We start from the raw sequence: 22,674 nt of genomic DNA on the forward strand, positions 1-22,674 counted from the left end.
AAATATAAAAGGATTAAATGCTCCAATAAAAGGACATATGGTAGCTGAATAGATAAGAAAATGTGACCCATGTGCCCACTTCAGAACAAAAGATTCCCAGAAGCTGAAAGTGGAGGGATGAAAAATATATTCCATGCAAATGGAAACAAACAAACAAAAAAGCTAGGTTACCAATACTCACATCTGACAAAATAGACTTCAATGCAAAGGCCATTAACAACATCCAAAAAGGTCACTACATAATACTAAAGGGATAACTAACAAGAAAATATAACCCTTGTAAACATATACACATTCAATAGATGAGCACCTGAATATATTTTTAAAACTCTTGGTAGACTTTAAGGGAAAGATCAATAGCAATACAGTCATAGTAGGGGACTTAAAAACCCCATTGTCATCACTGGATAGATCTTCCAGACAAAAAAATCAACAAAGCAACAGGGACTTTAAATAACAAACTAGCCGAAACCGGTTTGGCTCAGCGGTAGAGCGTTGGTCTGTGGACTGCAAGGTCCCGGGTTCGATTCCGGTCAAGGGCATGTACCTTGGTTGTGGGCACATCCCCGGTAGGGGGTGTGCAAGAGGCAGCTGGTCGATGTTTCTCTCTCATCGACGTTTATAGCTCTCTATCTCTCTCCCTTCCTCTCTGTAAAAAATCAATAAAATATATTTCAAAAATAAATAAATAAATAAATAAATAACTAGATCAGATGGATTTAATTGATATTTACAGAACATTTCATCCCAAAGCTGCAGAATATACATTCTTCTCAAGTGCATATGGGATATTATAAAAGATAGACCACATGTTAGGACACAAAATAAGCCTTAACAAATTCAAAAAGATTGAAATCATATCTTCTTGGATCACAATAGCATGAAACTACAAATCAACTATGATAAAAATAACTCAAAAACACTTAAACACGTGTAGGCTAAATCACATGTTATTAAACAATGAATGGGTTATCAGTGAGATCAAGGAAAAAAATTTTAAATGACCTGAAAACAAATGAAAATGAATATAAACAACCCAAAATCTATGGGGCACAACCAAAGCAGTCTTGATAAGGAAGTTCATAGCATTACAGGCCTACCTCAAGAAACAAGAAAAATCTCAAATAAACAATCTAATCTTACAACACAAAGAACTAAAAAGAGGACAATAAACGCCCAGAGAAAGCAGAAGAAAGGAAATAATAAAAATTAAAAAATCAATGACATAGAGACTAAAAACAATACAAAAGATCAATGAAACCAAGAGCTGGCCCTTTGAAAAAATAAACAAGTTTGATTAACCTTTAGCCAGGCACATCAAAAAACAAAGAGAGAGAAGAGAACCAAGATGGTGGCATAGGTAACAACTGTACTTGCTGTCTCTCACCACCACATCAAAATTACAATTAAAAGGCAAAACTACCACCCAGAACCACAGGAAAGCTGGCTGAGTGGAAATTCCACAACTAAAGAGGTGGAGAAAGCGCATTGAGACTGGTAAGATGGCCCTGACCAGTTTGGCTCAGTGGATAGAGCATTAGCCTACAGACTGAAGAGTCCCAGGTTCGATTCCAGTCTAGGGCATGTACCTTGGTTGTAGGCACATCCTCAGCAGGGCATGTGCAGGACACAGCTGATCAATGTTATTCTCTCATCGATGTTTCTAACTCTCTATCCCTCTCCTTTCTTCTCTGTAAAAAAAATAATTTTAAAAAGTTTTTTAAATAAATAAATAAAAGAGACTGGTAAGAGGTACAGAGGCACAGGAAGTGCTGGCACCTGGGTGTGCTGCTCTTTTAATCGGGAGGGAGATACAAGCTCTTGCTTGCTCTGAACTCCAATTCTGGGTGAGACTCTGGGGAACCCAGACACATACAGGGAGAAACTGGACTGTCTGGCACCAGGACAGGAACATGAGGGAAGATTTCTCTCAGAGGTGCTCACAGTGATCATTGTTCCTGCATGGAGACGAAGGATGCAGAGACCCAGGGACCTCTCTGGTGCAGGGCTGACTGGCAGCCATTGTTGTTTGCTCTACCCTGGTGATTCCCAGAGACCCCACCCCACCCAATTTACAATCCCACCCAAGCTGTGCACATTGGCTTTTGAATATGAATGGCCTGTCCTTTCTCCACCTAAAACCTGTCAAACTGCAGCTGGGTCAGAGAGCCCCAGAGCATCCAAAAGAAGGCCCGAGGCCCGGCAGCAGCAGCCCACCTTGCATCACAGCTGGGCCTCATCTGGGCACTTCCAAACCCCAATCAAAGAGGAGGAATCTGCAGATCTCTCTGTAGCTCCTGCTGGGTGATCCCACCCAGTGGCTGACCTTGCACCTCCTTGGAGATCCAAGAGCCAGTGTACCCAGTGGTCAGAGTGAGACCATACTGGATTACAACTCTTCACATCCATAAGAGACTCACTCAAGGGACAGACTCAGTGAGCACCAAAGCCCCACTGAAGCAAGTCTTGCCCCATAAGAGTGTCTCCTTGCAACAGATCTTCCAGTATAGACACAGATGGTCATCACAGCAATTGTCCTGGAGGTCAATTCCTCACAGTGATACCAACAACAATCAAGGCTTAACTACAACAAAACTGTGCAAACAGCCCACAGAGGTGTGCACCAAGAGTGTTCACCTCAGGTGACTGGGCCACTGGGCCCTATAGGACACCTACCACAGAAGGCCACTCTATCAACTCAAGGAGACTTAGCAGCTACCCAATACATAGAAACAAACACAGGGAAACAGCCAAAATGCAGAGTCAAAGAAGCAAGTCAAATGAAAGACATGGATGAATGCAAAGTACTGGGTATAGAGTTCAAAACCATGGTTATACAGATACTCAAGAATCTTCTAGAAACCTCCAAGAAATGTAGTGAGAACCTCCAGGATATGAAAAAGGACCAATCATAAATTAAGCATACACTGACTGAAATAAAGAATAATATACAAAGATTCAAGAGCAGACTAGAGGATTCCAAGAATTAAGTCAAAGATTTGAAATACAAAGAAGCAAAAAACACCCAACCAGAAAAGCAAAAAGCAAAAAGAATCCAAAAATATGAAGATAGTGTAAGGAGCCTCTGGTACAACTTCCAGCGTACCAACATCCAAATTATGGGGGTGCCAGAAGAGAGAGAGCAAGATATTGAAAACCTATTTGAAGAAATAATGACAGAAAACTTCCCCTACCTGGTGAAAGAAATAGACTTATAAGTTCAGGAAGCTCACAGAACCCCAAACAAGAGGAATCTAAAGATGACCACAGCAAGACACATCATAATTAAAATTCCAAGGGCAAAAGACAAAGATAGAATCTTAAAATCAGCAAGAGAAAAACAGATACCTACAAGGAAGTACCCATATAACTGTTAGCTGATTTCTCAACAGAAACTATGCAGGCCAGAAGGGAATGGCAAGAAATACACAAAGTGATGAATAGCAAGAACCTACAACCAAGATTACCCAGCAAAGCTATCATTTAGAATTGAAGGTCAGATAAAGAGCTTCCCAGAGAAGAAAAAGCTAAAAGAGTTCATCACCACCAAACCAGTATTATATGAAATGATGAAGGGTATTCTCTAAGAAGAAGAAAATGTTAAAGATTAAAAAAAAAATGAACAATAAAGTGACAACAAATACATATCTATCAACAAGTGAACCTAAAAATCAAATGAATAAAAAAAAATCTGATGAACAGAACAGATTGGTGAATGTAATAGAATCAAGGGCATGGAAAGGAAGCATACTGAGAATTCTCAGGAGGAAGGGGTTGTGGGGGGTGCAGGAAGAGATTAAACAAAGAGCTTACACCTATGGATGAGGTCAGTAGTAGGGGGAAGGCCTGGAGTGGGGTGAGAACTGGGTGGAGGGGAACTATGGGGGAAGAAAAAAGAAACATCTGTAATAATCTAAACAATAAATATTTTTTTAAATAACAACAACAAGGAGAGCCCTGACTGGGTAGCTCAGTTGACTAGGCATTGTCCTGATATGCCAAGGTTGTGGGTTCAATCCCCAGTCAGGGCACATACAAGAAACAACCATTGAATACATTAATAAATAGAACAACAAATTGATGTTTCTCTCTCTCCCTTCTATTCTCTCTAAAAATCAATCTTTAAAAAAAATAAAAAAGGTACAAAGAGAGAGGACCCAAATAAATAAAATCAGAAATGAAAGAAGTAAAGTAACAACTGACACCATATAAATACAAATGATCATAAGACAAGTACTATGAACAACTATGTATAAGCCAACAAGCTGGACATCCTGGATGAAATGGACAAATTCCTAGAAAAATACAATCTTCCAAAACTGAATCAGGAAGAACCAGAAACCCTGAATAGGCCAATAACAGCTGGTGAAACTGAAGCAGCAATCAAAAAACTCCCAGCAAACAAAAACCCTGGTCCGGGTGGCTACACAGGGGAGTTTTAACAAATATTCAAAGAACTAACACCTATCCTCCTTGAACTATTCCAATAAATCAAGAGAAAAGAAGACTTCCAAGTTTGAAGGGGTACCCATCTCTTTTCTCCACTTGGCTCACAGCCCACTGAGTGTGCCGTGAAGCCACAGCCCGTGCATATACAGCCACCTAGTGACAAGGGCCTCCAACTGCACATTTTGTCCTCTTAGAAGTCACAGGAGCCTCTGTAGTTCCTCCTAAAAAATCATTCCTATACCAGCAGGAGGTGAGCATGTCATCCCTTCTTTTTTCTTTTTTTTTTTCTTTCTTTTTCTTTTTTTAATATATTTTATTAATTTTTTTACAGAGAGGAAGGGAGAGAGATAGAGAGCTAGAAACATCGATGAGAGAGAAACATTGATCAGCTGCCTCTTGCACACCCCCTACCGGGGATGTGCCTGCAGCCAATGTACATGCCCTTGACCGGAATCGAACCTGGGACCTTTCAGTCCGCAGACCGACGCTCTACCACTGAGCCAAACCGGCTTCGGCTCATCCCTTCTTTTTTAAAATATATTTTATTAATTTTTTACAGAGAGGAAGAGAGAGGGATAGTCAGAAACATCGAAGAGAGAGAAACATCGATCAGCTGCCTCCTGCACAGCTCCTACTGGGGATGTGCCTGCAACCAAGGTACATGCCCTTGACCGGAATCGAACCTGGGACCTTTCAGTCTGCAGGCCGATGCTCTATCCACTGAGCCAGTGTTTCCCAAACTTTTGACATATGTGTAGCCCTTCTATAATTTTCGTAACGCTGAGTACCCCTCATACTCATGAGAACGTAGAATTAGGTGCAGTGCATATCCAAACCAAACTCTGGTGCAACGCGTACCCCGACCAAACTCTTCCTGTACCCCTGGGGGTACGAGTACCACACTTTGGGAAACACTGAAGCCAAACCAGTTAGGGTGCCATCCCTTCTTGATGACACTCTCCATCAAGGAGCACCCTCAGAAAGTGCGAGGTGGTTTGTGATTAGCAGGTACTTATTGGTCCAGCTGGGGAAAGCCGAGACCCCCATCACACTGCAGGAGAGGGAGGCAGAGAGCCCAGCTGTCACCGTCCCCCGTGGGCAACTGGCTCTCTGAGTGCTCTCTGAGGGCCAGCTCTGGGATTTGGGCAGAGGCTGCCGTGAAACCATTTTTAAAAGTGATGCCGAGACCGGTTTGGCTCAATGGATAGAGCGTCGGCTTGGGAACTGAAGGGTCCCGGGTTCGATTCCGGTCAAGGGCATGTACCTTGGTTGCGGGCACATCCCCAGTAGGGGGTGTGCAAGAGGCAGCTGATCGATTACTCTCTCTCATCGATGTTTCTCTCTATCTCTCTCCCTTCCTCTCTGTATAAAATCAATAAAATATATTTTAAAAAAAATAAAAATAAAGTGGAAGAACAAATATGCAAGAATTTGGTGATGGGAACTTATAATTTGATGAAGATGATATTTTAATTCAGTGGGGAAATATGGGTTAGTCAATAAATGGTGTTGGCACACCTAAAACTTTGAAGAGAAAACAAAGTTAGATCCTGATGTCCTTTGTCACTGAAATAAATTTCCCGTAGATTAAAATGTTAAAGTACTAAAGGATCTTGTGAGTGGAAAGTTTTATAATCTTATCATCACTTTTTCATAGGACACAACATCCAGGAAACATCATGAAAAATTGATCACATGAATACATTTACACTTTTTATTTATGCGTAGAAAAGGACTGTGAACAAAGTTAAAATGCAGCAATGAGTAGGAAAAGTATTTTCCAATTAGGATAAAGATTTGATATTCTGAACGTGTACAGAATATTTACTAATTAATAAGAAAAACATGACTGTCCCAGATAGACAATTCTCAGATGACTAGATGCCACTGGGCAAATGTCACACACATTATCATTCAATTGTATTAAAATCAAAAGGAAAGTGGAACACTGCTGAGATGTGATTTCAGTTACTATATGTATTTAGTTTTACAAAAATGTAAAAGTTTGAACATATTCTGTGTGAGGTGGGTAGTGGGAAAATGGTCTTTCATACACAATTAGTTGGAGTTCAAATTGGTGCAAACTTTGGGAGGCAATTTGATGATATGTATCAAATACCTTTTCGTTTTGTCTTGTTTTGAATATTGTTGGAGGTATTACATATGCCCCCCTCTTTTCCCCCATTGACCCCCTCCAGCCTGCCCCGCCCCAGGCCTTTACCACCCTATTGTGTGTGTCCATGGGCTATGCATATATGCACACAAGTTCTGTGGTTGATCTCTTCCCACCCACCCACCTTCCTCCAACATTCTGCACTCTGTTCCATGCTCCCGTGTCTCTGAATCCACTCTGTTCATCGGTTTATTAATTAGATTCCACATATGAGTGAGATCATGTGATACTTGTCTTTCTCTGACAGGCTTATTTCACTTAGCGTGATACTCTCCAGGTCCCTCCATGCTGTCTCAAAGGGTAAAAGAGTCTTCTTTTTACAGCTGCATAGTATTCCATGGACCAAATACCTTTAAAAGGATTATACTTCAACCCAACAATTCCCCTTCTAAATATATATTGCACAAAAACAAATGTACCAGTACAGTATATTGATTTCAGCACTGTTTATAATAATAAAACGAGAACCGAATAAAGGCCTATACATAGGGGACTGGTTAAAATAGCTATGGAATATACATCTGTGGATTATTATATAGCCTACTGCCTCCTGTTTTGGGATAGAGAAACTTAAAATCACAAAAAGGTGCCCAATGGCTCAGTAGGTGAGCATTGGCCTATGAACCAAGTCATGGTTCAATTCCCGGTCAGGGTTACGGGCTTGATCCCCAATGTGGGGTGTGCAGGAGGCAGCCGATCAAAGATTCTGATCATTTATGTTTCTATCTCTCTCTTCCTCTTCCTTCCTCTCTGAAAGCAATAAAAATATGTATTCTTTAAAAAGCACAAAAAGGTGGGGGAGGGAGAGGGAGAAATAACATCCATGCAAGAGAGAAACATTGATCAGTTGTCTCCCGTACACACTCTGACTGGGGATCAAACCTGAAACCCAGGTGTGTGACCTGACCAGGAATCAGCCTTTCTCTGCATGGGACAATGTCCCAACCCACTGAGCCACACTGTCCAGGGCTGGAAAGATGTTTTAAAGGATTCCCCAGGCATCTTTGAAAAGAGAAATAAACTAGACAAATATCTGGAAAGATTGAGATTTTTTTTTAAAGTTACACATTCTGAATAGAAATGATACGAGTAAAAAGTATATAATACAGTACAGCAGAGATTTTTAAATGATAGGATAAATTTATTGCAGTAAATTTGAAGTGATTAACTGAACACTGTGCTAAGAAAATATAACTTACTCAAGAAACAAAACACCTGAGTACAACTAAATTCAAGAAATGTTCAAGAAAATTGAATCAGTGGTTTAAAATCTACCCTCACCCATATGAAATCCATTAGATCTAAGCAGTTTTACCAAGCATTCAAAGAGCAGCTATTCCTAATGTTATGCAAACATTTATATAGAAGAATTATGAATGTTCTCACAGCTCACTTAACAAAGCATCATATATTAATTTCATGCACAAATACTGGTTTGTATCCTTAAGAGAAAGGGCCTTGTTTTTTTTTGTTCAAAAGACAATAATACCATTTCCCACTCAAATGGTGGCAGGGTATGCATCTGCAGCTTTTACTCTTTTAAAATATATTTTACTGATTTTTTTCAGAGAGAAAGGGAGAGGGATAGAAAGCAGAAACATCGATCAGCTGCCACCTGCACACCCCCCAATGGGGATGTGCCCGCAACCAAGGTACATGCCCTTGACCGGAATTGAACCTGGGACCTCTCAGTCCGCAGACCGACGCTCTATCCACTGAGCCAAACCGGTTTCGACAACTTTTACTTTTTTATTGGGGTCATACTTTATACATAATTTTGTCTACTGGCTTTTTCACACCAAACTGCTACAGAGCACGCTCCACACTGCAAGATGTTCGCAAGCCTCGCTGTGTGGGCCCATGTGGACCAGAGGGAAGCCTCCTCTTTCACCATAACTTTTGGCAGCTACAAATGATGAAGCAGCCCGGCCAGTGTGGCTCAGTGGTTAGGCATCAACCTATGAACCAGGAGGTCAAGGTTTGATTCCCAGTCAGGTCGAGGGCTCAATCCTCAGTGTGGGGCGTGCAAGAGGCAGCCGATCGATGATTCTCTCTCATCATTGATGTTTCTATCTCTCCTTCCTTCCTAAAATCAATAAATATTAAAAAAAAAAAAAAAAAAAAAAAAAGAGCAGAGGTTCCCAGCCACAGCTAGTGCCGTGTTCAGCCTCTGACAGGTGGTCCAGGGCCCGGGCAGAAACATTTGTAAAGCTCCCAACTGCTGCCTCTGCGGTGCAGCCCTCATGGGTGCCACTATCAGAGCCTCGGGAAAGTCCCCCCCAAAAAAGAATGTCCACCTCTCACTGCTGTGTCATTACCTGCTTTCTCTCAACCCCCCTTCGGAAGAGGGAGCTGGTCAGAGGACTCCTACATGCCTTTGTTCACCCTGTGAGAAGTACAAAGCCAGTAGCCACCACCCAGGGCGCAGCTGGTCTGACAGCTCCATCGTACTGCAGCCTACCCCCTCCTCCCACTCACATCTGCTGGAACAGTATCAGACTTCTGGAACATGAGGAAACATGGCTGCCACCACTCACCCTGGGTGGTGATGACCTCGGGAAGGACAAGAGCATGTTGGGAAAAGGAAAAGTGTACTTGGGAGCCTGGCTGGTGTGGCTCAGTGGTTGAACATCAGCTTGTGAACCGGGAGGTCACAGTTCAACTCCTGGTCAGGGCACATGCCCAGGTTGTGGGCTCCATCCCCAGTAGGGGGCGTGCAGGAGGCAGCTGATCAATGATATTTCTATTGTATCCATCATTTATGTTTCTCTCTCCTCCTCTCCCTTCCTCTCTGAAATCAATATATATAATATATATAATTTTGAAGTGTACTTTCAGCTGGCCAGCATAGTTGAACATCTACCTATAGACTAGGAAAGTCACGGTTCGATTCCCGGTCAGGGCACATACCCAGGTTGTGGGCTCGATCCCTGGTCAGGGACGTGCCTGAGGCAGCCAATCAATGATTCCCTCTCATCATCGATGTTTCTCTCTCTCTCCTTCCCCCTTCCTCTCTGAAATCAATACAAATATATGAGGTGGCCACAACTCCAAACCCAAAGAAGGCGGGAAGGGTGGGGAAATGTGCCTACACAAAGATAACAAACTTCAAGTCCAAACCGCGCTAGTACCAAGTCAGGGTGGGAAAAAGATCACTGCACCTTCCACCACATGGCAGAGCTGACCCCACTAAGGGCCAAAGAGCTCCTACAAAGCGAGGAACAAGAGACTAACAGCTCAAGAGCAAACTGGTCAACCGATACAAACAGGCCATTCACAGGTTGACTATACCCTCCCCAGGGCAAGACTATGGGGAACGAGGGGAGAGCGGGAAACCACACTGGCGGGCACAGGCACCATCTACCCCGTTTGCAGATGCTCAGTGTGGCCGCTTCTAAGAATCTGACCCAAAGACACACAAGGTTGACCCAATGCATTTTCACTGCGACATTATTTATGATAATAAAAAGGCTGGCAACAAGGCAAATGCCGTGATGCAGCCTCCCAGCGGAAGAGCACACAGCCCAGGACTGTGCCGGCAGCGCATGCGCTGGAGCTGGGCCAGAGGGAAGGGCTCCCTCCCATCTCAGGCTGGGAAGCAGTCCTTCTCTGAGAGCCTTGACCTTGATTCCTGACTTCCCCAGTGGAGGTGGAAGAGGGAGCCCGAGAGGCAAGTGGTTCAAGCAGGCAGAACGGACGAAATGAGCACAGCGGCAGGCTGGGACCCCGTGGGCCCTGAAAGAGGCAAACCAGCGGCCGGGGAAGCGGAAGCGGAAGTCCCTGCAGCTAGCTCGGGGCGCTCAAAGAAGCAGCCTGCTCTTCGTCACCTCGCCTGGAACGAGGCAGGCGGGAGAGGAGAGCGGAGATTGCACTGTCCTGGGCTGGTCGCTGGCAGGCGGCTCTACTGAATGCACTCCATGACGTGGATCTGCAGGGTGTCCATGTCAGGAGCCTGATACTGGCACTTGGGGCAGCAGAAGTCAGGCGGCTCCTCGGGGGGGCTTCTCCTCTGGTTGAACAAGGCGGGGTGAAAGGACTGGTGAGCTGCAGAAGGAGAACAGGCACCCGGTTACAGCACAAACTGCAGGGGGGGAGGGGACAGAAAGTCCTGAGACCTGATCGGACCATCGGATCCAAGTACCAAGGTCACTGCCACTAGCGCCTTCCCATTCGAGCTCCTGCCGCCCAGGCTCCCCAGGCTGCCAGCACCCTGCCCTGCCCAGCCCCTCCTCCTGCAGCTCTCACCTTGGGCAGGGGGCTGCGAGACCTCATGCCGCTTCCTCATATCTTCAATCCTTTGAGAAGAGAAACTATGCAATCAATACGTGCAAGCCAAGCTCCGAGCGGGGTGCAAAGCTGACGGAAGGACGGGGCGGCAGGAGGAGAGACGGAGGGCCAGAAGCCCGCGGTCTCTTGCGCTCGCTGCTGGAGCCCCCATAGCGCCCATCCCGCTCTGCTCTGTGTGGGCCACGTGCTCCCAGACCTACCTGGCCGACTCCTGACAGCTGGCCTTCAGCCTGCTGTACTCCCGCTGCAGCTGCTCCAGCTGCTCCTGCAGAAACTCCTTCTTCTCGGCCAGCTTCTCCCGGGCCTGCCTCTCAGCCTGGAAATCAGCCTCGTAGATATCCGCCTGGCAACGCCAAGAGAGAGGAACGTGGCCCCCATCCGTCAGCCACTCACTGGACACTGTGCCGGGCACCAGAGGCGAAGGCAGAGCCCGCTTCCACCCTCCCATGGCCCATGGCACAGAGTCCCCAGGTGCACTGGGAGGCCAAAGTATAGTCACAAGGTCAGGGGGCTCTAAGAACTTCTAGAAGCCACTGCAAAATGACACCAGACATGCCAGGTGCCGGTGCCAGTGTCAGCACCAGCAGGCCTGGCCTGCTCACCGGCACATAGACCACAGACCCCTCACCTGGGCCTTGAGCACCGGAACGGTCTCCATCACAATCTTGTGCTGCTCCGCCTCTTCCTTCAGCTTATCGATCAATTCCTGCTTAGCCACAAGGGCCTCCTCGGCCTGCTGGAGCTGCTGCTTGAGATCTTCCAGCTGCATTCCCTGGGGATGGGCGAGGGGAGCTGATGAAGCCCGAGCTGGCCCGGCCCGGGGTCGTGCCACCCCCGGCCCGGCTGCTACTTCGGGCAAGAAGAACCAAGAGGAACAGAAGATCGGCCCCAGGTGGCCTGCCAGCCACAAGATGGCAGTGTGTGCAGGGCACGGGAAGGTGGAGGCTGAAGGGGACCCCTGAGGTCAAGCTCCCACCCAGGCCGACACTCCCTTCCCAGAATCCCAGCTGCACAGCCCTCCTCCAACCCACCCAAGGTCAAGAGCCGTGCTCCCTCCGGAGGCCGCACGCCCACGCTGAGCTGGTCTCACACACTAACACTCCACCACGCGCCCACTACCCCAAAACGCATTGATCCTTCCATTCTGCCACCTGGTCAAAGGTCTGCTGGTCCCTCCCAGACACCCACATACACACACACACACACACACACATACACACACACAGATACTCGCACTCAGACACACACATACACAGATGCACTCAGACATAGCACAAATACACAAGCACAGAAACACACACATATAGACAGGCACATGCACAGATGCACAGACACAAGGACACATGCATGCACACACACCACCCAGCCATCCCTTTAGAGATTAAAGGGCCGCAATATGGCAACTAACTCTTCCTGTGTGACTGGTTTCAGGCTTTACCCTTCTAAGTCTCTTCTGCGTATATTCGTGTTTGACCAGCTCCTTCTTAAATTATGGTGACTAAAAACTGTACCCAGCCCAGCCAGCATGGCCCAGTGGTTGAGCGTCGACCTATGAACCAGAAGGTCATAGTTCGATTCCTGGTCAGGGCACATGCCCGGGGTTGCAGGCTCAATCCCAGTACTGGGTGTGTAAGAGGCAGCCGATTGATGATTCTCTCTCATCATTGATGTTTCTCTCTCCCTCCCTCTCCCATCCTTTCTGAAATCAATAAAAACATATTTTTTTTAAAAAAACACAAAAACTGAACTCAGTAGAGGTCTAATAAGGACAAATTAGAAAAGGGCTCCCCGCTGACTTCAACACTGAGATGGAATCATTTCCAGAGAAATCTGAGCTAGGAGCCAAACTGATGACGGCTAGCAAGAGGACCCAGCCCAAGGAGGAGGTGAAGGCCCAACCCAGGTCACCACAGGCAGCAAGCAGCACAGCCTGTGGCCCCATCTCCCCGCAGTCTACCCTGAGCCAGCATACTGCGGCCTTGACAAAACTCTAAGATAAGTAGAGTGTCCCTCCCTCGCATTGGGGAGAGCAGGCCCCATAGGGGAGAAGCTGGGCCAGCGCAGTCCTAGCCAGTCCTGGGTGTGCCCGCCATACTCACTCGGTTTCGCTCATTACTCACGAGGCTACTCTTCATGTGGTTGTCATAATCTTGGAAGAGCTGGTGATAGGCTGCCTGGAGCTGCGCCAGCTTCCTCCTAAGAAAAAGGAGCTTTCCCTGGAGAAACCACCCTGTCCTGGACCAGCCACAGCTTTTCCCGTCTCCAAACCCCGCCCTCTTTCTTCTTCCCACAACCCGGAATGGGGCTGCCAGGGCACATACGTGCCTCAGAGGCCATCAGTTCCAAGGCATGCTTGGCTACATAGTTAATATTCTTTTCCTCATAGCTAGCATCATTTGAAGTATGAAAAGAAATGTTTATAATAAAATGAAACTGCACTCTTTAAAAAAGTCAACTTCAAAAAAAAAAAAAAAGTCAACTTCACACCCTAGCCAGTAAGGCTCAGTGGATAGAGTGTCAGCCTATGGACTGCAAGGTCCCAGGTTTGATTCTGGTCAAGAGCATGTACCTTGGTTGTAGGCTTGATCCCTGACCCTGGTTGGGGCACATGTGGGCGGCAACCAATCCATGTGTCTCTCTCACATCGATGTTTCTCTCCGTCTCTCCCCCTTCTTCACATTCTCTCTCAAGAATCAATAGGAAGCCTGGCCTGGTGTAGCTCAGCGATTGAGCATTGACCCAGGAACCAAGAGGTCACCAGTTCGATTCCTGGTCAGGGCACATGACTGGGTTGTGGGCTCAGGCCCCTGTGGAGGGCGTGCAGGAGTCAGCCAATTGATGATGTTTCTCTCTCATCAATGTTTCCACCTCTCTATCCCTCTCCCTAAAAATATTAAAAATAAAAACGTTTAAAAAATAAATGAAATTGAAAAATAAGAAATCAATGGGGGCCCTAACCAGTTTGGCTCAGTGGATAGAGCGTCGACCTGCAGACTGAAAGGTCCCAGGTTCGATTTCGGTCAAGGGCATGTACCTTGGTTGTGGGCACATCCCCAGTAGGGAGCGTGCAAGAGGCAGCTGATCGATGATTCTCTCTCACCGATGTTTCTAACTCTATCCCTCTCCCCTCCTCTCTGTAAAGAAATCAATAAAATATATTTTTTAAAAGAATCAATGGGGCAAATATCCTCAGGCGAGGATTAACAAAACAAAACAAAAAAGTCAACTTCATGAAAAACAGAAAGGCAGGACTAGTCAAAGGTATAGTATAGGGGGTCCTCAAACTTTTTAAAGTGGGGGCCAGATCACGGTCCCTCAGAGAGCTGGAGGGCCGGACTATATGAACTACTAATTCCTACTGTAACACCTCGGCTGCGCTCACTGCCCAAAAAACCTGGCGGGCCGGATCAGACTCCTCTGCGGGCCACATGTGGCCCGCGGGCCGTAGTTTGAAGACCCCATACACCAATCCTGGACCAGATGCTGCGAACACGTGGCCGAACAGTGGAGTCTGAATATGGCCTGGAGAACGCTGTCATTTCAAGTCTGAATCACTTGGGTGTGACAATGGTTAAGGAACTGAATCCAGCCCGCAGCCACCGACAGTCCCTAGAAGGGCTCTCCCACAGGCAGAAAGCCACCGTGCCCCTCTGGTCTCCATCCCTCTCACGTCAGGCACCACTCACTTCTCCTCGGAGGCAGCCTGGCGCTCCATGCGCAGAGCGGCCTCCATGCTCTGGTTCTGCATGCGCAGCTGGTCCACCTGCACGCTGTGCTGCTGCTGCAGCGCCTCCCGCTCGCTCTCCAGCTGCCGGGCCTGCTCACTGGCTGCCCGGGCCCTGCGTGGGGGAATGGGGAGGTCACGGTGGGGCCTCAGCAGGAGTGAGGGTGCTCACAGGAGCCCTGGGGAAGGCAGGTGGCAGCCAGGGAGCACTAGAAGCTCTGCAGTCTGAAGGGAGAGGACGGGGAGTCGCGGTTCAGAACATCCTGTCAATGCAGACCCAACACAGTGCGAGAAAGGGGAAGGTTGCCCTAGCCAGTTTGGCTCAGTGGATAGGACATCAGTTTTCAGACTGAAGGGTCCAAGGTTTGATTCCAGTTAAGGGCACGTACCTCAGTTGCAGGCTCAATCCCCGGCCTTAGTCAGGGAACATGCGGGAGGCAACCAATCGATGTGTCTCTCCCACATCGATGTTTCTCTCTGGGTCTCTCCCCTCCCTTCCATTCTCTCTAAAAATCAATAGAAAAATATCCTGGGGTGAGGATAACAAAACAAAACAAAGGAGGCACTGTCACTGGAGACAGGGACAACCGCAGGGCACCAGGTTAGGGGCAACGTGTTTGTGTCAATGCAGGGGCCCAGCCAACAACCCAGTGCAGGCGCCAAGGAGACCTGGGGCTCGGGTTCAGGCTGATGCCGTCCATTATGGAAGCCCCTTCAAAGGTGAAGGAGTGACCCCAGAAGAGGATGCTGATCGGCCAGGGGAGAGGAGCTCTCAGGAACCACCCCGTAGGGGCCAAGAGGCGGGGAATGGGCCCCAGGTAGAGAAGTCTCAGTGGAGGGGCCAGGAGAGATTGGCAGGAGAGGAAGTGGAGGCAGCCAGAAAAAAATAAGACTTTCTAGAAGGTGGGGGGAGCAAGGTAAGAAATAGGGTGGGAGTGGCCGGCCAGTGTGGCTCAGTGGTTGAGCATCGACCTTTGAACCAGGAGGTCACAGTTTGATTCCCAGTCAGGGCACATACCCGGGTTACAGGCTCCATTCCCAGTGTGCGGTGTACAGGAGGCAGCCGATCAATAATTCTCTCTCACCATTGATGTTTCTCTCTCTCTCCTTCTCCCTTCCTCTCTGAAATTGATAAAAAATATTTTTTTTTTAAAAAGAAATGGGTGGGGCAACTGGAGGGGGAGGCAGGGTCAGTGTGCTCAGGCAACTCTCTCCCTCCCAGTGACTATTCTAGAAGTGGCAAGGAAGTGACTGGCCCACCTCAGTGGCTCGTTTGGAAATCCAAACATCCACACCTGTGAGGAGAGCCTCCCGCCGGCCTGCCTGGGGGCAGCAGTAGCCTGGGGAGGAAATTCCTCTCCCTCTGTACCCCTGCTGCAGCAGCTCGTCTCTTCTCCCCTGGGCGCCCCACAGCCCCCCGTCTTCCGATTGAGGCCCCATCTTACCCCACAGTCCCCGATCTCCCATCTCCACATTCACATCCCCCTAAATCTACAGTTCCAGGTTCCAACACATCACCCTGCCATCCCGAGGCCTTCCGCAGGCCCCACTAGGAGGGCAACAGTGAGTGTTTCTGGGTGGGGGCAGGTTACTGGAGTTCATTCCCCACACCCATCCAAATATACACTGAGTGGCCAAATTATTAAGATATCTGAATATATAATAATATGGCCACTCAGTATATATACATTAGAGGCCAGGTGCATGAATTCGTGCATGGGTGGGGTGGGGTCCGTCCAGCCTGGCCAGGGGGAGGAGACATGGGTGGTTGGCCGGCCTGCCTGCTGATCTAACTCCTGGTGGAGGGGACAATTTGCATATTAGCCTTTTATTATATAGGATATACACTGAGTGCCCTATTATGCGTTCAGAGATCATAATAATCTGGCCACTCTGTGTGTGTGTGTGTGTGTGTGTGTGTGTGTGTGTGTATATATATATATTGAACACACATTTGCATCTGTTATCAGATAAAAGTTAGGTGCTGATGCCCAGCCAGCATGGCTCAGTAACTGAACATTGACCTATGAACCAGGAGGTCACGGTTCGACTCCTGGTCAGGGCACAGCTCAGCTAAGCACCTGTCTCCACGCCCCTATGCTCACTCCCAGTCCTCCAGTCCCACATCATAGAGGAACGCCCGGAGATATCTGAATGGCCTCAGTCTTCTCAGGTGCCCTGACGGAGGCCTCCGGGTGGGCTCGCCACTCACCTGGCCTCCAAAGCCTGCCGATCCTTGGTGGCAGCCTCCAAGCGGCTCTGGCTCTCCTGGAGCTCCCCCAGCAGGGACGTCACCTGGGCTTTCACTGAGGCCTTGTCCTCAGCCATCTGCTACATGGAAAAACCCACTTCCTGTCAGCAATGCTTTCTCACCAGCTGCCCACCCCTGGGGGCCCCATCCTCTGGGGCAGCCTGCGAGTGCTAAGATGTGTCACCCTGAGGGTTTCTCTCCTGCCCTTGGCACCCCCACTTATCTCCAGCAGTTTCCAAACCCCAGCAAGGCAACTGATGCAACCGTGTGGGGCATGCAGGAGACAGCCCATAGATGATTCTCTCTCATCATTGATGTTTCTCTCTCCCTCTCCTTTCCTCTCTGAAATCTATAAAAATCTATTTAAAAAGGGGGGGAAAAAATGTGTAGATCAAGTTTCCAGGCTAATTTTTTTTTTTAAAGAGCCCTTGCTGGTTTGGCTCAGTGGATAGCGCGTCAGCCTGAGGACCAAAGGGTCCCGGGTTCCAGTCCAGTCAAGGGCACATACCTGGTTGCAGGCTCCTCCCCATCCCAAGCCCTGGACAGGGCTCGTGCAGGAGGCAACCAATTGATGTGTTTTTCTCACATTGATATTTCTGTCTTTCCCTCTCTCTTCCACTCTCTCTCAAAATCAATGGAAAAATATTCTCGGGTGAGTATTTAAAAAAAAAAAAAGTTGCTCAGCCGGAGTGGCTCATGCAGGAGCCAGCCATTTGGTGATTCTCCCTCATCATTGGTGTTTCTATGTCTCTCTCACTCTCCCTTCCTCTGTGAAATCAATTTTTTTAATATATTTCTAAAAAACGATGTCAAAACTCACCACTGCCTGATCTCCCTCGGAACCAGATCCCCGTAACCTCAAGCTGCTCTAGCCTAGAGCTGAGATTCAGTCCTCCCATCACTGACCCCTGTGCAGTAACCCCTCCATAGTAACCGCCACTCCTGAGGGTGGTCGGGGGGTCCCCTCTGGAAACACTGACATCCCTGTGGGTTTTCAGAATGCATGAGGCTGGTCGCACAGGTGGCCAGAGCCCCTAGCTTAAGGTGCCCAGACGTCCCGCTTTTGGCAGGAGAGTCCCGATTTTTAACAATTTTGAAGCGGGACCATTGTTAAAAATCGGGACTGTCCCGCCAAAAGCGGGACACCTGGGCCCCTTACCCTAGCTGGGCCGCCCCTGGGAGAAGCCCTGCCTGCCCCCTGGGCTACCTGCTGGCACCGCTTCAGGTGCTCCACCTCCTGTAGGGCCTGCTCCCTCTGTCTCTTCAGGTCCAGCTTCTCCAGGTTCAGTCTCTCCACCAGCTTCCTGGCCTCCTGGAACTTCTGCATGAGGAACTCCTTCTCCTCCCTCTGGCTGCCCTGGAACCGCTGCAACTCCTCACAGCACTCCCGCAGCATCTGGTTGCTCTGCCGGATGGCATCTGGCAGAAGAGAAAACAGCCGAGGGGAGGTGAGCCCTGGCAGCCAGCCTGCCAGCCCCCTGGGCCTGGCACAGTGCACTCCCCGTAACACCGAGCCGCCTCTCACACCGAGTCTCACTGAATGAGAATCTTGTGATGCCACCTGGGCACGTGGGGCTACGCCTAAGTACCAAAGGGGCAGATTTGAAGCCCCGGAGGCATGATCAAGGGGTGAGGCCCCGTCACACAGAGAAGGGGGAATGCCCGACACCCAGGGACAGCCATGGCGCCAGATGGGCACAGTGCAATGGCCACTGGGACCTGGAGAAACTGCCCCGATTCAGGTGAGGATGTGGGGGTGAGAGTGGGGGCTGGGGTGGAGACAGGGATGGGGTGGTCAGAAAAAAACTCAACCCCCATCCACAAGTGGGGAGGAGGCAGTGGAGGATGGCCTTCAGCTGAGGACTCTTCACAGAGACACCTGGCCTGGGGTCTAGAGCCCAAGACTCCTCCCTTTCCTTCCCAAAGCAGCCCACATTCCCAGGACAGGCCACGCCCTTTCCCACAGAAGACCACGCCCCCTTTCCACAGAAAGTCACGCCCCTTCCCACAGAAGGCCACGCCCCCTTCCTAGGATAGCCAGCGCTTAATGACTAATCAGTATGGAAATATTGATACAAAGGCCTGGCCACCTTGGCTCAACTTGGGAGAACTCAGAAGGGTCATTCCAGCTCCAGAGCTCCCTGTAAGGTCAGCCAGCCCTGCAGCCCAACTTCTCCCTCTGCCACCCCTGCCTCTGCCCTGTCCTTCCCTTCCCTTCCCTACCCTTCCCTTCCCTTCCTCTTCTGGTCCTCAGAGCACTCTAAATAAACTTCCTACCCAGCCAGTGTGGCTCAGTGGTTGAGCATCTACCTATGAACCAGGAGATCACGGTTCAATTACTAGTCAGGGCACATGCCTGGGTTGTGGGCTCCATCCCCAGTGGGGGGCATGCAGGAGGCAGTTGATCAATGATTCTCATCACTGACGTTTCTCTCTCTCTCTCCTTTCCTCTCTGAAATCAATTTTCTAAAAAGAAACTGCCTGCATATTTATCTCTGTCTCACAGCATGCGTCCAGGGAACCCCATCCGAAACGCTGAGGGAGGGTGACTGAGCTTGACTTGCTAGCTGGCTGTCAGATATCCGCCTAGAAGTGACCAGATCGTCCCGCTTTTGGCGGGACAGTCCCTATCTTGAACAATTTTTCCCGCGTCCTGCGGCGTTTTAAAAAAGTCCCAATTTTTGGAAAGAATCTTTCCAATATTTCCAAAAATCGGGACTTTTTTTAAATGCCTCGGGACGGGGGAAAAATTGTTCAAGATCGGGACTGTCCCGCCAAAAGCGGGACGATCTGGTCACCTTAGTACTAGACCCAGTAGACGCAGAGGCACAGGTGAGCAGAATAAGCCTTCCCCCAGCAGGGCTGGGCCCCCTGACTTTTGACTCCACACCCAGTGTCCTCCTCACCTCGGAGCTCTTGATTCTCCTCCAGGCAGCGCTGGAAGGTCTCAGGAGCACCCTGCTCCGAAGGCAGGTGGAGCATGGCTGGCTTCCCCAGAGAAGGCTCTTCACCCGGCACGTCCTGGTCCCCAGCCGGGCCCCCGCTGGGCTGCACCATCTCACACTGCGGACTCTTCCAGGGGGGCCTGCTCATTCAACAAGTCAAGGTTTGGAAGAGAAAGGCAGCAGGAGCGTCACACGGGATCTGTGCGGATTCCCCTGCAGGACAAGGAGCGCAGATGTCAGCAGCTCTGGGGCCATGCTGTGGGCAGAATGCCGAGCACTCTGTCTAGTGTAAGAGGATGTGAGGGTGGGCTTTTGGTCTAAGAGGTGACCCATACTCCCATTTCAAAGGGAGGTGCAGGCCCACATGTGGGACTTGGGAAAAGCCATGGTTCAGCACTGGTTAGAAACTCTTGTCTAGCACCTGTCTCTGGGCTATAAGCTGAAATTAAGAATTTCATGCCCTGGCTGGTGTGCTCAGTGGTTAGAGAGCCAGCCCACACACTGAAGGATTTCCGGTCAAGAGCATATACCTCCGTTGCACGTTCTATCTCCAGCCTGGCCTACTAAAGGCAATCAATCACCAATCGATGATTTTTCTGTCTCCCCCCCGCCCCCTTCCATTCTGTCTAAAAATGAATGGAAAAATATGCTCAGGTAAGGATTAACAAAAAATAAGAGAAAGAAACAACTCACAAAAGACCACATATTGGCCGAAACCGGTTTGGCTCAATGGATAGAGCATCGGCCTGCAGACTGAAAGGTCCCGGGTTCGATTCCGGTCAAGGGCATGTACCTTGGTTGCGGGCACATCCCCAGTAGGGTGTGTGTAGAGGCAGCTGATCGATGTTTCTAACTCTCTCTCTCTCTGTAAAAAAATCAATAAAATATATATTTTTAAAAAGACCACATATTGTTTGATTCTGTTTATATGAAATGTACAGAATAAGCAAATATATAAAGACAGAAAGCTGCCCTGTCGGGGTGGCTCAGTGGTTGAGCATCGACGCATGAACCAGGAAGTCTCTGTGTCATTCCTGGTCAAGGCACATGCCCAGATTGTGGGCTTCATCCCCAGTAGGAAGCGTGCAGGACGCAGCCAATCAATGATTCTCGCTCTCCCTTCCTCTCTCTGAAATAACTAAAAAGAAAAGGTTTTTTTTAAAAAAAAAAAAAAAAAAGCTTAGTTGATGCTTAGAGGTAGGGGAGATGGAGTGATGGAGGTGATAGCTAAAGGGCAAAGGGTTTCTTTTTGAAATGATGAAAATGTTTTGGAATTACCAGTGATGGTTGTACAACTCTGAATATCCTAAAAACCAGTGGATTGTACACTTTAAATGGGTGAATTCTGTGGTATGTGAATTATATCTCAATAAAGCTGTTCTTGAGCAATAATAAATAATGAGGCAGGATTATAAGGGGTATAAACAAAATCGGCCATGAGTTGATAATTGTTCAAGCTGGGATGTGGGTACATGGGGTTTTCTATACGATTCTTCCTACTTTTGTACATCTTTTAAATCTTCATAATAAAATGCTCAAAGTACCATGTCTCCTATCAGGCCATCCTGTTCCTAACCTTGCTCCCTACAATCGGCCGGAAAAATCAGCCTAAAAAAGTAATTCCAATCACTTCCCTGCTCTAGTCAGACGCCTACCATGGATCCTCACTGCCCTCCGTGCAAAAGCCAAAGTTTCTAGTAGAGCCTAAAGATCCGGTACTATCTGATTCCCCATTACTTCTTCTCCAGGTGCCTTACTCCGATCCAGCTACAGTGGCCTCTTTGCTGTTTTAAAAACATGCCAGGATGGACCATTCATTCTCGAGTCACACACACACACACACACACACACACACACACACACACACACGGTATGAGGTCAGGTAGACAGTAATCGTTTTTGCAAGTGAGCAAACGGAGGCACATGGAGGTAAGATCGCTGCCAAATTGTATTGGGATCTTTTTTAAGAATTTAACAACCTCAAATGCAGTCAAGTTTGATGAACAGAAAATATCTCCGAACTAGAAGAGTCATCCACGAACTAGGGGCGTGGTCAAACTCCGCAGCCACGGAGGAGGGACAAGCGGAACAGTCAAGCTCGCCGCCAAAGTAACCTGGGTCCAGCATTGGCCCCGCCTGGGCCAGTGCCCTAGGAGCGGGCAGTAGAAACGGACCGGGGCCCAACAGGAGTAGGAAGCCTGGACGTCCGGGGGAATCTAGGAGGCGGTGGGCCGCCCACCGATGGTACCCTGTCTTCCTGTCTTCGGGGAAGAGGGCCACACCTGTCAGCAGAATCGATCCGACGGGAGAAGGGCGGGAGCAGCGGGTCGCGGGCGCACCTCAAGCCCGTCACTCCAAGTCCTGATTCCGCGGTAGCTCTTCCCTTCTCCGGCGGCTGAAACCCCCACTTCCGGCTTCCGGTGTCGTTGCCACGGTATCCGGGCTCCTCGAGTCAGTCACTACAAGTCCCGATTCCGCGGTAGCTCTTCCCTTCCCCGGCTGCTGAAACCCCCACTTCCGGCTTCCGGTGTCGTTGCCACGGTATCCGGAAGAAAAACACATAAGCCCTGCCCACGTCCAGGAGTCCGGCAAGAGGTGTGAAGGAGGCTGTTCCTCAAGAAGCCCGAGCCCGCCAGCCTCCGCCGGCCCTCAGTACGTTCCCTAGTGACGTGACCACCCGCTGCTTTTCCCGGCGTCAAGCCCACATTTCCCCTAGTCTCTCTGGCAGCGGCATCCAGCCCCGGGTCGCGCGGCTGCCCCGCCCCCGCAGGGGGAGGAGTCACGACGAGGCGATTTAATTGGACCGGTTTGACCCCAGCCACCTGGAGGCGGGGCCAAGCCGTAA

At 48.9% G+C, this 22,674-nt stretch overlaps 1 protein-coding gene and 1 long non-coding RNA gene across 5 annotated transcripts; one reads left to right on the plus strand and one right to left on the minus strand.

The window, feature by feature from the left end:
• Positions 1 to 6,156: 6,156 nt before the first annotated feature.
• On the plus strand, positions 6,157 to 7,675 carry LOC311615765. The gene is made up of 2 exons (XR_014793806.1): positions 6,157 to 7,471; positions 7,611 to 7,675. It is a non-coding gene; the product is annotated as an uncharacterized lncRNA (long non-coding RNA).
• On the minus strand, positions 7,054 to 22,523 carry IKBKG (inhibitor of nuclear factor kappa B kinase regulatory subunit gamma). Of its 4 annotated transcripts, none has more exons than XM_084871106.1 (10): positions 22,112 to 22,523; positions 19,791 to 20,042; positions 18,092 to 18,303; positions 16,846 to 16,964; positions 14,596 to 14,748; positions 13,030 to 13,105; positions 11,538 to 11,681; positions 11,110 to 11,252; positions 10,868 to 10,917; positions 7,054 to 10,666 (listed from the first exon to the last, which is right to left on the minus strand). In XM_084871106.1, the coding sequence occupies exons 2-10, from the start codon at positions 19,975 to 19,977 to the stop codon at positions 10,524 to 10,526; spliced, it is 1,227 nt and encodes a 408-aa protein (XP_084727232.1). In that variant the 5' UTR covers positions 19,978 to 20,042; positions 22,112 to 22,523; the 3' UTR covers positions 7,054 to 10,523. The 4 variants fall into 4 exon arrangements, with proteins under 4 accessions (XP_084727232.1, XP_084727231.1, XP_084727234.1 ...); XM_084871105.1 differs by having other exon boundaries at positions 13,009 to 13,105; positions 22,112 to 22,522; XM_084871108.1 differs by having other exon boundaries at positions 13,009 to 13,105; positions 21,809 to 22,186.
• Positions 22,524 to 22,674: the final 151 nt, after the last annotated feature.

Source organism: Pipistrellus hanaki (assembly GCF_964339955.1).
Source record: "Pipistrellus hanaki genome assembly, chromosome: X".
Lineage (NCBI taxonomy): Eukaryota > Metazoa > Chordata > Mammalia > Chiroptera > Vespertilionidae > Pipistrellus > Pipistrellus hanaki.

What these genes read in the sequence shown, in the direction of transcription:
- IKBKG (XM_084871105.1), bottom strand. Translation starts at nt 19,977, where the DNA reads ATGAGCAGGCCCCCCTGGAAGAGTCCGCAGTGTGAGATGGTGCAGCCC. An exon ending in CAGGCTGCCTCCGAGGAGAA is followed by an intron (nt 13,106 to 14,595) that starts GTGAGTGGTGCC and finishes CCTTTTTCTTAG; the next exon opens with GAGGAAGCTGGCGCAGCTCC. An exon ending in TTCCGGTGCTCAAGGCCCAG is followed by an intron (nt 11,253 to 11,537) that starts GTGAGGGGTCTG and finishes TGGCGTTGCCAG; the next exon opens with GCGGATATCTACGAGGCTGA.